Here is a 14,038-nt window from a genome sequence, read left to right as displayed (position 1 = left end):
AAAAATGCATTTCCTTTCAAGTGTGTTATAATTTCCATGTCTGTGTTATTGAGTGGCATTACTAGCCCAACCCCATGTTATTGAGTGGGGTTACTAGCCCACCCCATTACTAGCCCACCCCCAATCTGCTGGATTGGTGATGCCTGCCCGTGGGGCTGCTTCAGATTCCCTTTTGAATTCCCTATGGGGGCTCCTACTAATTTCCCTTCTTTTTGTTTTCTGTTCTTTTGTATTTCCCTGAGGTTCTCAATCTGTAAACTCTCTTGCCTTCGGCTTTGATGGATTATGCCACCACGTGGGGTTCCCCTCGCTCCCTTGGGCCCCAGGAAGACCAGCTGGGCATGAGAGGCTAGGGACCTAGAAGCTGACAGGACGACTGGCCCTGTCTCTGGGTTTAAGAGGACAGAGATCTCTGTCTTGCCTCCGTCCGTTCTTCCCCTATTGTCTCTTCCCACATTGCTGTCCCGACACCACTCTTTGGATTGACCAGGCAGCGTTGCACCCACTGTAGGACAAGACAGGATGTCCTTTGTTATTGTTCAGTGGCTAAGTCTTGTCCGACTCATTCTGAAACTCCATGGACTGCAGCACGCCAGCCTTCCTTGTCCTTCACTCTCTCCTGGAGTTTGCTCAAACTCCAGTCCATTTAGCACACCACTCCAGTGTTCTTGCCTCGAGAACCCCAGGACAGTTTGAGAAAGGATGTCCTTAGAGGCGCCCTTACAGGAAAGGACCTTGGCCTCTTTCCCTTGGCCTGCTTTGGTGGCTCTCGAGGGACCCCTAGCTAAGCCCCCTTCCTCTAACTCCTGGAGGTCGGCATCCGTCTTTCTCTGCCTTAGAGCGTTTGCTGAAAACAGGAAGCAGGCTCATGGCAACTTCTGTCACTTTCTGTGCCCGTGACCAGGGCTCAGCCCTGCTCTGGCCTGTTGCCCTGCTCTGGGGTGGGGGACTCTCCGGTTGTGGAGGCATGTTCTTCTCCGGCCCCTTCTGTTCTCAGCGCACCTGGGAGGCTCAGGACCACAAAGATAACTCGTGTCTGTACACACGCTGCAGCCCTGGGCTGCAGGAGAAAATGCATTTTCCTCGCACACTCCACTCATATGAGAATGCTCTCTGCATGTGGCCTCCTGCGAGCGCTTGTCTTTAACATCTTAAACTCATGGACCCTCTTGGTTCCCAGGGGCAGATGAAACGTTTTAGTGCCTCTCCCTCTGGGCGTCAGATGTGTCTAGAGCCGGGGTTCCCTCTCCCCCTGGAGGTGGTATGCTCTCTTCCTCGGATGCAATTCTTGTTCAGTTAATTCTCGTGGGAAACCTTTATTCACTTCCCTCTGAGGTCTGCCCACTGGAGCTTGGGCTTCCCTGGTGGCTCAGCTGGTAAAGAATTCACCTGCAATGCAGGAGACCCTGGTTCGATTCCTGGGTCGGGAAGATTCCCTGGAAAAGGGATAGGCTACCCACTCCAGTGTTCTTGGGCTTTCCTGGAGGCTCAGTCAGTAAAGAATCTGTCTGCAATGCAGGAGACCTGGATTCAATCCCTGGGTCAGGAAGATCCCCTGGAGGAGGGCCTGGCAACCCACTCCAGTATTCTTCCCTGAAGAATCCCCAAGGACAGAGGAGCCTGGTGGGCTACAGTCCATGGGGTCACAAAGAGTCGGGCATGACTGAGTGACTAAGTACAATGGAGCAACCTCCACCCTTGGGTACCCCACCCTTTCAATAGTTGCACTGATGTGAAGGTACTTAAACTTGGAAATGACAATAATGTTTAAATTTTTTTTTTTTTTTTTAAAGAAGGAAGGAAAGAAGAAAGAGAACAAAACAAAACAAAAAGGGATGTAGGATGAAGAAAAAAAGAATAACTGAATCTTTTGCAGAAAATGTTGCCCTGATCCGTTTAACCCATTTGCCCTTTTAATGCCTGGACAGAATCCTTGTTTTGCTTTTTGCACCCTAGTGGAAGCCTGACTTGTGCTGGGCTCACAGGGAGGAACGGGCACTCAGCACTTGGCTTGCAGAATCCAAGTTCAGAGTTTGGCAAAGCTGGTGTGTGACCAGATACATTTCTGACCTCAGGCCTGAGTGGGAAATATGGGCTGTAGGTGGTCCCTTCCAGGATGACCCGTAGCCACAGGCCTGCCATGTGGCTTCGTCTCCACGGCAGGCGTTTTGCCATCTGGCTTGCCTGAGTCAGCTGCCCGGCTCCCCTCTTCCACCTGTATACATGTGCTTTCCTCGTGGTGCTATCCGCTGAGCCTCTGTAGACCCTGGGAGGTTGTATTTGGATTTATTTATTAGTCAAATATTTAGGTCGTGCTTACAAGGTACCGGGTTCTGTTCTAAGTGCTCTACAAGTACAAACTTGTTTAATCCTCATAATAACCCTAAGAGCTGGACGTTATTTTGAGGCCTTAGCATTTTGGCCTTAGTTTTTGAACAAGAACACAGAACCTCAGGGCACTTAAGCAGCCATCTCATGATCACCAATATCCTGAAAGTGAAGTGAGAAGTGTTAATCACTCAGTCGTGTCCGACTCTTTGCGACCCCATGGACTAGAGCCCTCTGGGCTCCTCTGTCCTTGGAATTCTCCAGGCAAAAATACTAGAGTGGGTAGCCATTCCCTTCTCCAGGGGAATCTTCCTGACCCAGGGATCGAACCTGGTTCCTCTGCATTGCAAGCAGATTCTTTACTGTCTGAACCAGCAGGAAAGACCCACCAATATCCTGAGTTGTCAGAATTCTGACCCAGGTACTCTGGCTCCAGACTCCCATATTTAGCTAGTAGGTTATACCACCTTCCTCTTGCCTCTCCTATAGACTTATGCCTGTGCTTATAGCAAATTGAGAAGATGACTCCAACAGTATCAACAATAAGAGCAACGGCAGCTTCATATATTAGCTCATCTATCACCTGGCTGCCCAAGTGGTCCTGCTAACAGATCTTGGTAGCATTTCCATTTTCCCATTTCCAAAGGCTAGCTGCCCTTCACGCATTCAGATCTTTGATGCATGCTCAGACAATCCAAATGTTTCCGAAAAAATCTGCGCTTGATGTAGATGCTACCGCATTTCCTAGGCCTGGGTATATTTTCACGTGATTCGTGAGACAAGGGGTGGTGCGTGGGGAAGAGACGCTATTAGGGATGAATCACGGCTCCCGGGGATGTGCGTCGACTCGGTGCCAGGCCTGAGGCTGGCCGTGGGGGACAGGTGCCCATGGGGTTGCAGTGATTGCCCTGCTGGCCTGAAAAGCAAAGCCGGCCAGCTGAGCTTTCCCTTGCTAAGTTCAGCCGTGCTTATTGGCCATGATGAATTCCGACTGGGCCGGGGACAACTCGGACCTGGGGAATGGCTGGGCACAGATGCACAAACATTGTTATCACAACAAAAGAGATTCTCGCCATCCATTCGGAGCCTCTGTGTATGTGGAGAGCAGTCTTGTGCGCACACAAAGCTGGCAGCTGTGTTTTTCAAGTGGACTGTGAGAGACCCAGGAAAAGGGAGGACTGAATCAAGCCATTCTCCTTGGTCCGTGTTTATTAAAAATATATTCACTTCAATTGTCTGGAGTGTGTGTTTCAGAGGATAAAAGCACCCTGGCTGCCCAGTAGATAAGAATGAAGCTGAGGGGAGAGAGGATGCTGGCTATTTCCTGAGTGGCGGGATCAAGTAAAAGCTCAGTCATCCAGGACTCAAATAACCAGGGTATTTCATTTAACCGGAGTAGAACATCTACCCTCTACTTTTAGGAGAAATAGCATAGAAGTAGCAATCAGAATCTTCCATGGTTCGTTCCGCAGTTTTTATAGGAATTCCGTTTCCCAGCTTGTCTCCATCCTACTGAGTTTTCTCTGTGAAGAGAACTAAAGATTAGGTTGGTGGCCCTCTCATGGAAGAACCTTGCATTTTTTATAAATAATTATATTCAGTATACTCTACTTAATTAGGCAGGAATGCTTTTAGAAAATTCTTCAAAAACAAGAGTGTTCTCATTAGTTGTTAGGAATAAAAAAACGTTAACCAGAATAGCTTATTCATGGAATAGTTCATCTCTTTGGCCTTTTATCATCCCGATCCAAAAGCATAATTTTTTTCCTGCTCCTCCGGAAAAGAGAAAGGTCCTGATTAAGAGTCTCAGCTCTCCAGCTTGCCTTGCTCTTGGTACTGAAAGATGCACTGAACACCAGCTAGACTGATTTCCTCCTTTCCATGGTATTTATGTGGCCCTGAGAGCCAGAGACTGGCAGAGGCAGAAGGCTGGTTTCCATTTGTTCTGCTTCAGTGAGCAGAAATATACAAGAGATCTTCATGGAAAGTATGTTAATTGAGATCAAAAAGACTCCTGAGATAAACTAAGTGTTCCTAGCTTCCCCACTTCATTTAAGGGGAACCTAAGTTTTCCTTTCTGCTCAATGAGTGGTGATCAGGACAAAACAGTTCCAGGTATTTTATGTGGTGCTCTTTTGCCACATTTATTTTAAACTTGGAAACGCCACAAAGTCCTGGGACTTCTGGATGGAGGGCAAGAACTCCATAGAGTAGGGCTTGTGCAGAGCAGGGGTCTAATGAAGTGTATTGGTGTTCTACTCAAGGGTTTCATTTGATGGAAGATTGCCCGCGAGCACAATGTAAAAACTTTTATCACTGTTGATTTTGATGGTGATGAAGAGAAATGGGCAGTTGGGTAACCACTGAGTTCTGTCTGGGTAGATTTTTCTACTAAAGATTGAACACACTGTACAATGTCATATTCAAGAGACCGTTGTAGGAACACAGTAGGTGAAAAAGTAAGTATGATTAAATGATGGAGGATTGGAAGGAAAGATGGATGGATGGGTAGATGAAAGGATGAATGAATGAACTGATGGAAGGATAGGAAGGTTGATGTTTGGGTAGATGGATGGGACGGATGGATGGATGAATAGATAGACAAATGGGTGAATGGATAATTCAGTGGTATAAAGTCAGCCTCTGTAGTTGAACCCACTTAAATTTGAAATCAGGATTTATCGCTTATTAGCTGTGTGACCTTGGGCAAGATATCTAACATTTCTTAGTCTTAATTTTCTCATCAGTAAACTACGGTTACCAGTAGCACCTACTCTATAGGGTCCTTTAGAAGATTATACAAGATCACACATCAAAGAGTTTAGCACTGTGTCTGGCACATAGTAATTGCTCAGTAAATTAAAGCCTTTAATTTCCTAAGCTGGCAGAACTATGAAGCAGAGTTATAACCAAGGTTTTGTTTACTTTTCTAATGTTTAGGGAATCGTTTGCCATTTTGAGACAGATTTCATGTCTTGAATGCAAGTAGCACACATCAGAATGTTGACTGGGCTTGGTCCCTACAGGGGTTGTGATAACTCAATACTTAGGAAAATGCAAACGCACTTTCATTCCTTGAGACCACTGACAATATTAATCAAGGTGTTAAGCGAATGAATAATTTGTCTTGACCTGAACACTCATTGACTAATTGTTTCTCCACGCCCAAATATTAACTGGCATTTGCTAAATTAGCAGACTCAGCTGGAGAGACTGGGAGAACTCATTCAAGCTGACAATTCCTAGGAAAGGGAGATGTATAAAAAAGGCAGTCGCAGTGAGCAGAAGGACATCAGAACACCAGCAAAGAAGCCCTGGGTTGAAATAATTTCAGTTTCATTGATGTTTTGGTTCTAGAATTAGGCTGAGCCTCAGTTTCGTGTTTAAAATTGGGGTAACCATAGCTGCGAAGGTTCCAGGTTTGGTACAGGCACCGTGCTGGACAAGGCAGGTGAGGCCCTTAGAACCTGTTCAGTGTTCTCCACGTGTAAGATGCAACTCAGTTCAGCAGATGGTTAACACACAAACAATGAGTCCTGAAGAACATGAACATTTTCTGGCTTGAGTGATCAGAATGACTGTTTTCCCTGCTCAGATTTGCTGCCCAATTAATTAACTCTCCCCTGCTTGCCACACATTCACGGAAGCCAAGGAATCCATGTGTGGCGAACCAAAACAATTAGGTAGATAATTCAGGCAAAAAGCATCACTTTGTTTCCTGTATCCAGATACTGCAGCGAAGTGGCTCTGGGGGAGGGGGAGGTTGGGGAGTTGGGATGAGCAGGACAAAGAACCAGATTCTTCAAGTTCCTTAATTAGAACCTCTGTAGTCGGCATGGGGGGTTGGGGGGTGGGGCTGCCCTTGGCTGGGAACTGGCTTCAGTCCTCACTGGCCAGCCTCTCTCTCCCCGCCAGATTCTCTTTCCCTGGGAAGGTAGGTCTCTCTCTGATCCCTTCTCCCCATCTCTTGCCTTCTGGATCTCTTTCTTTCTCTGAGTTTCTCTTTGACTCTGTGTTCCATTTTCTCTCTGACTCCGTCTGCCTGCCTGTTTCTGACCCTTTAATTCTGTTCCCTGCCCCGCTCCCCGTCTCGTCGTCTCTGTTTACTCCATCATCTCTGAATCTTGCCCTCTGCCTCTCTCTGGCTCTGAGGCTCTGACTCTCTTCCCAGATATTTGGCTCCCTTTCTGTCCATCTCTCCCCCACCCCCACTCCCGTTCCCTCTCTTTCTCTACCTCTGTCCCTCTGTCGCTCCCTTGCTGTCTCTGTGTCACTGTCTGACCTTTCTCCCCAGTCTCTGCCCCTTCCTCCGATCCCTGAAAGAAACGGCTACTCTATCGCAAAATCCCCTTCATTCTTCCTCAGTGACCAATTTTCTTTTCTACGTTGAGAAAGTAGCTCAGGCCTTAACCCATTTCCTCCGGCGTATCCAAATTAATTAGGTGAGGCTGGGATCGCACATTTCAGAATTAGAGTGATATTTATTGAGCACCCTGGAGAGAAGGGGATGGAGAGTGGAGAGGAACAGGAGTGAGGAGGGAGGTCATTGATTTGAGGAGCTGAGGGAAGGGGATGTGAAATGATAGAGGGGGACCCAGCACCATCTGGGAACAAGGACCCGAGTCCTAGCTGCCCAAGGGCTCCGGGCAAGGGGGAACCCTAGGGGGCAGTGCTCAGGAGGCAGAGAAGCCTGCTGTGGGTGTGGCCTCCTTGGGACCGCACAGGGCAGGTCCCTGCAGCCCAGCTAGCCTGTCTGTCCAGCACGTGTCCTTCTCCTTCAACTGGGCAGCCCAACTCAACCCTGCCAGCAGGGCACCTGGAGAGGGTATCATGCAAGTCATTACCTTCAGGAGGAGACAGCTTGGCTGTAACCCAGTTAAAACTCCTTCTCCAGCAGCAAGCAGGGATGCTCTGGGGCGCCTGATGTTCTCCAGAGAGGTGTCTTCCCCCTCACTTCTCAGCCCCCAGCATCGGCATGGCTTCTCAGGATTGGGTACCGAGAGCCACCCCCCACCCACCCCCAACCAATCCCAGGAGCTCTGATCCCAGGTTGAACATCTCTTCTCTGCTGGGTCCCCCTTGGCCAATAAGCCTGGAGAGTGAATCTGCTGTGGGCTTGCCATTTACACTGTCCATATGGACCAAAGGGATGCTGGGTTGAAAGCCCTACAAAGGCTGGGGTGGAGATACTCTTCGCTCCTTTCTCTCTTTGAGAGAGAAATGGCTGAGCAATGTGCCAAGAAAGACCCAGAGATACACTGACGGGTCAGACACACAAGATCCCCTGAATTTCAAGATGTTCGTCTCAGTGTTGCCAGCCCTACTTGTCCCAGAGCCCAGTCCAGCGTCCCATCTTGGTAGATATTGCAGGAACTAGATTGCATTGCGCATTAATCAAAGACCTACTTCACATAGTACTATGTACATGTGGCTTGGAGTTTCTCAACCTTGCCAGCACTCTGGGTGGGATAATTCTTTGTGGGGGGTGGGCCGTGTGGGTTGTTTAGCAACATCCTTGGCCTCCACCCACCAGTTGCCAGTCGACTTCCCTCCCCAGTTTTGTGGCATTCAGAAAATGTCACCAGCTATTGCCAAATGTTCCCTAAGGGGCGAAATCACTGTCATTCACGTAGATTTAGTCTTGACTTTCCAAAAACATGGACTTAACCACTTGACTTTGTTTTTCTTTCATAGATTTCCTTCATAGATAAGAACTTGAGAGGCAAGATAAAGACAGAAAAAGAATATAAACTTTTTTTTTTTGGTAATAGTCACTTTATTGATATGCAATTCACCTACTATAAAATTCATCCTTAAATTTAAAAGTGTTCAGTTCAGTGATTTTTGTACATTTTCAGAGTTGTCCAACTATCACCACTGTCTGGTTTTAGAATATTTTCATCATTCCCCCAAAGAAAACCCTTACCTATTAATAGTCATTCCCCATTAACCCCTCCATTAGCCCCTAGTAGGGCTTCCCTGGTGGCCAAGTGGTAAAGAATCCGCCTGCAAGTGCAGGAGATGCCGGTTTGATCCCTGGTCGGGAAGACCCCTTGGAGAAGGAAATGGCAACCCGCTTCAGTATTCTTGCCTTGGAAAGTCACGTGGACAGAGGAGCCTGGCAGGCTACAGTCCGTGGGGTCACAAAGAGTTGGACACAGCTGAGCAGCTAAACAGCAACAACAGTCCCTGGCAGCCACCAGTCTACTTTCTGCCTCTGTCGATCTGCCGAATCTGGGTATTTTATATACATAGAATCATAACCTGTGGTTTTTTGTGACTGGTTTCTTTCATGTAGCATTTTGTTTTCAAGGTCATTCATGTTGTAGCATATATCAAAGCATCTTGCTTTTTTAAGGCTGAATAATAATACTTTGTGTGAATAAACAATATTTTATTAATCCATTCATCAGAAGATGGGCATTTGGGTTATTTCCACCTTTTGGCTATTGTTAATAATGCTGCTACGAACTTTCATATACAAAGTTTGTGTAGGCATATGTTTTCATTTCTGTTGGGCATATACCTAGGAGTATTCTAATTGCTGGGCCATATGGCAACTCTATGTTTAATACTTGGAGGAACTGCCAAACTGTTTACCAAAGGGCCTGCACCATTTTGCATTCCCACCAGTAGTGTATGAAAGCTCCAATTTCTCCACATCCGTGCCAGTTTCTTTATGACCAATGTCTTTTGGTCATAGCTATCCTGGTGGGTATAAACATGTATCATATTGTGTTTTTGATTTGCACTTTCAAATGTTGAGCTACTTACTTTTCATGCCTGTACCTTGTTTGGAGCAATGTTTAATTATATCTCACCCATTTTTAAATTGTGTTGTTTGTTTTTTATTGCTGAATTATGAGAGTTCTTTAAATATTCTGAATGCATATCTCTTAGCAGAAATATGATTTGCAAGTATTTTCTCCCATTCTCTGGGTTGTCTTTCATTTTCTTTGTGCCATTTTCTGATGTAGAAATGTTTTTAGTTTTGATGAAGTCGAGTCTGCAAATATTTTCTTTTGTTCCTTGTGCTTGGGTGTCATATCTAAGAAACCTTTGCCAAATCCGAGGTTACAGAGACTGACTTCTCAATTTTCTTCTGAGAGTATATAGTGTTAGCTCTAATATTTAGGTTTATGATCCATTTTTAATTAATTGCTACATATGGTGTGAGGTGAGGGTGCAGTTTTTTTCTCTGCGTGTGGACGTCCATTTGTTGAAGAAACTTCTTTTCCAGTGATCATGGCGTCCTTGTCGAAAATCAGTTGAACATAGGTTTATTTCTGGACTCTTCAATTTGATTCCACTGGTCTGTACTTCTGTTGTAACTTTTAACTCGCTATTTCCTTACCATGGAAAAATGGTAGGAAAGTGTCTTTCATAAACAGGGTGAAGGAGTCTAGGTAATTTGTGTGGAAGTATGGTTAAAAATATGTATATAAAATATTGATCACATTTGAGAATTAAAAGGGATCTTCGAGGTCATGTTAGTTTAAACCGTTTGGTTGCTGGGGAATAAAAAGATTAAATTTCAATTTCAGTGGCTAACAAATCTGTCTGAAGATTCACAGCTCATCAGTGGCAGAGCTGGTATTAGAACCCAGATCTCTCGATTTTGTGGGGCAGTGTTACCCAAAGTTCCTTTACCAAGCTAGCGAGGTTCTGTCTTCGCCTCCTCACTTCTTGGTCCACAGAAGTGAATGAGGTGGTGACGTGTGTGCGCTTTCCCTCCTAGAGCCTGAGGAAGAAAAAGCAAGCCAGCATGGGGAAAGCATTTGGAAAATCTGAAATTGCTGTATAAATGCCACTAAATGATAAGATTGCCAGCTTGCTGCTCCTCTCCTAGGAAGGTTCAGCGTGTCAGAGGCAGAATAATGAAAGGAAACAATTCACTCTCAGACTCCTTTTTAAACTGCTGTGGTTGTCACTTTTCAAGGAAGGGGGCTGAGTGCGGGGAGCTAGAAGGAAGCCTCGGGGTGGGCTGGGTGTGGCCCAATCTCAGGTGGGCTGGACTGGCTGGGAGAGGGCTGGAAGCACAGCGCCTCACCCACGCGTGAGGGACAGCCCAGGTACATGGAGGAGTCCTTGCCCCGCCCATGCAAAGAACTGGGCACCTGACCCTGAAATGACCATGTCCGATGGTGGTCCCTTGGGCCTCCTCAGAGCATCCTGTGTGTCCCCGTTTTCTACCAACAGTAGTATCACCTGTGATACTCACCTGCAGAGGGAGTCTTGTTCCAACCAGGTGTGGGAATGATTTGCCCTAAATGCTGAGCCCCTAGATGGTAGGAACTGTGTTCTCTTTACCCCGCTCTCTGCCGTGACTGAGGCATACAGTTCTTAATTAACGCACATTTGGTGTTGAGTGAATGAAACCTGCTCCTGTGGTACTGGGGCCCTTGCAGAGGGCGTGGACCTCTCTAGCAGCATCTCTGTACATGTCTCTTTCCTCTTGTGTATTTTTCTCTCTCTCTGTTTGTGATTGCTCCGTCCTCTAAGCTCCAGCTGCATTCACTGCCTGCACCGTCCTTGTATTCTGATATTTATCATTTTATCTGTACGTTCTGTCTTTGCAGCTAAAGCACCCCTTTCTGGACCACGGGAGCTGTGTTTTGTACTTATTTAGGTCACCCGTATAGATACACTCTCTTTGGTGTATGTCTTTCGATGGGGAGATTGATCCCCCTGATATTAACTACTTGCCACTGAACTGGAGGCCAACAGTGACCACCTTTCACTGCGGTGGCATTCCTCATGGCACCTCCTGTAGTATCTGCCTGGCATAGGGGCTTCTTTGGGGAGCCAGCATTTTGAAAGGGCTCAGAGTTCATTGGTATGAAATGAACCAAAGAAAGAAACCACAATCACAACCTTTTAATACCTGTCCCACCAGGCATGGCAGCCTCTCCCCTATATCCCCACTGGGCCCAACACCAGATGATGCTGTGGCTGTAACTGAATACTGGGTCTCCATCCATCAAAGGGCCAGTGAAAGTCACCCACCCAGCTTCCTTTGTGGTTGTGCTCACTGGCTTGGTGAATCTCACTGTGTGATCTCTTTCTCTTTCAGGGCTCTGGCTGACATCCTAAGACAACAGGGACCAATCCCCATAGCACACTGTGAAAGAGAAACTATCTCGGCCATCGATAGCTCTCCCAAAGAGAACACGCCGGTCCGATCATCCTCCAAAAACCACTACACCCCCGTGCGCACGGCCAAGCAGACTCCAGGTAAGTGAGTGCTGATCACTTTGCGTCTCTGCTAAGGCTGGTGAGAGGGTTCTGTGGTGTTTCTGCTTCAGCCGGGCAGGTCGTGGAGCCCTGACCTGGTGGGCTTGTGGAAGAGTCTGGGGACTGTCCCTCCTGGGGAAAGAGTGGCATGGGAGACCGCCGCCAGTGAGTGTCTGGGCTGGAGGAGAGCTGATTGTTTAGGGCTTCTGTGATCTCGTGAGTGTCTGCATAATTCTCTTCCCTGGAAGGAACTTGCGGCAGCCTTGGGGGTGAGGTAGAGTCACCGTCTTGCCCACGTGGTGGGAAGGCAGATCTTTCACAAGAAGTGGCTGCAATCAGAGATTGCTCAACTGTTGGAATCTCAAAAAGCATTTCCTGTGGGTAGGGATTACGTCTGTGTTGTAGGATAATCCTTTCCTGTGCTCTGTGGAATCTCTGGATATGTGAGTTGCTGTGTGATAGCAATATGCTGGTATTCTTCCACTTTGTCATCATTGTAACCCATATGGAACAATAAACAAAACAAGGTACTAACAATAAATAATGTAGCCTCACATGTATGGGGATCTTGCTGTGTGCCTAGTGTTATGCTGATCATTTTACATGGATTGTCTTACTTATTTTTCACAGCAGCCTTTGACGTGCTTATATTATCCTCTTTTTATATATGGGACAGAAAGGCTCAATGATTTTCCCAAGGACGTATGGTTATTATGAAAGCAAGCCTGGATTCAAACTGAGGCATGTAGGTAACAACAGTCAGGTCTAGAAAACCCTAGTAGCCTAATCCAGTTTGGGACATTATTTTCTCAGAGTTTCTGAGAGGACTGTCCCCTTACAAGAGTAGCTGGGAAGATCATCTCTTATTGTGAGCATTACCAGACAGCCTACTACTAACCCCAATCTCAGACATGGCTTCTGTGTTGATACTTGGATCTGAAATCGTCACATCTGTCACCCTATAGCTCTTCAGAGGCTGTAGGGTCTGAACTAAACCTGCAATAAAGATATGCAGTCACTAGGTGGCAATAGGTATATTGTGAATTCAAACTGTAGCAGACATGCTATTGAGATCAAATTTATTAAATGAGAAATCACATACTTGCCTTTGAGGTAATAGCATTAAGTCTTTTGAGACTGTGATAAAAATCAAGGACATTCAACTCCCCCAAATATACACATATGAATATGTATTTGATCCAACATGTTGTGTAGAGTTTACAAGGTTCTTCCAAAGTTAAAAGTCTCTGATTTAAAATTAAAGATGAGAAATCCACCCTTGCAAAAATTCTAAGATGCATTTTTAGCCTGAATATCATAAATGTTTAAAATGTAAGTAATAGAAGGAACTGGCAAAAACCTCGAGACCAGTGATTATCTCCCTTGCTGCATATTAGAATCACCTGGGGAAGCTCTTAAAAATGCTGATGATGCTGGTGTCTGGGTCCCACCAATTAGCCAGAGTTTCTGGGGATGCTGCTGGCAGCAGTATTTTAAAAAATCACTCGAAAGTGATTCTAACACACAGACAGAATAAAGAGCCACTTGTCCAGATGGATTCCTTTATTTTATGAATGAAGATACTGAAAGGCTGTGCCAGTCGTCCTCAAATTTGGCTGCATGCTGGAATCACCTTGGGAGCTTTAAAAATTAGAGTACCTGGGCCTCACCTCCAGAGATTATAATTTAATTGATGTGGGGGTGTGGCCTGAGCAGGAGGTGGGGGGGCATGTTTCTTTATAATAGGTTGTTGTCGTTCAGTTATGTCCAACTCTTGGCGACCCGTGAACTGCAGCACTCCAGGCTTAGCTGTCCTTTACTATCTCCCGGAGTTTGCTCAAACTCATGTCTGTTGAGTCGATGGTGCCATCCAACCATCTCATCCTCTGTCCCTGCACTTCTCCTCCTACCTTCAATCTTTCCCAGAGTCAGGGTCTTTTCCAGTGAGTTGGTTCTTCCTATCAGCTGGCTTTAGCTTCAGCATCAGTCCTTCCAATGAATATTCAGGGTTGATTTCCTTTAGGATTGACTGATTTGGTTCTTTGCAGTCCAAGGGACTCTCAAGAGGCTTCTCCAGCACCACAGGTGATTTTAATATGGAGCAAAGTTTGGGGAATCACTGAGCTGTGGAAATTGCAGGAAGGTGCCATTCTCACTTATTGTTGATTGTCTACTTTAAACTTGGTATTGTGACCATCTGCAAGGGGGCATTTCTGTTTTTCCAAAGACTCATGGTTTGAAGTCAGACTCTTCCAGAATCTTGTCTATGGTTTTGGAACTTCAGGTCACTCTGGTACCCAAAGCGTTCCTGGAAGTTTATCTTCATCCCTGTCTGTTCCGCTTTTCTCTGTCTCATTCACGAACCAGATAGTTGCCAGTCATTGAGTCTAGATGAAGTGGACAGTCTTGATTTGCCCTTAAATGCCTTTCACTGGTCCTGAAGATCTGTCGTTTCTTCTGGTTTCTGTATATATCC

General features: G+C 46.2%; 1 protein-coding gene across 3 annotated transcripts in view; it reads left to right on the top strand.

Moving 5' to 3' along the window:
• Window positions 1–14,038, top strand: part of SHISA6 (shisa family member 6) — a 252,965-nt gene that overhangs the window by 12,022 nt on the left and 226,905 nt on the right. For all 3 annotated transcript variants that reach the window (XM_065910769.1, XM_065910768.1, XM_065910767.1), the window contains exon 2: window positions 11,402–11,562. In XM_065910769.1, the coding sequence (XP_065766841.1) occupies window positions 11,402–11,562 (161 nt within the window). The remainder of the gene's footprint in view (window positions 1–11,401; window positions 11,563–14,038) is intronic.

Source organism: Muntiacus reevesi, chromosome 18 (genome assembly GCF_963930625.1).
Source record: "Muntiacus reevesi chromosome 18, mMunRee1.1, whole genome shotgun sequence".
NCBI lineage: Eukaryota > Metazoa > Chordata > Mammalia > Artiodactyla > Cervidae > Muntiacus > Muntiacus reevesi.
The sequence above is the reverse complement of the archived record's forward strand: the minus strand, read 5'-3'. Positions and strand labels throughout refer to the sequence as shown.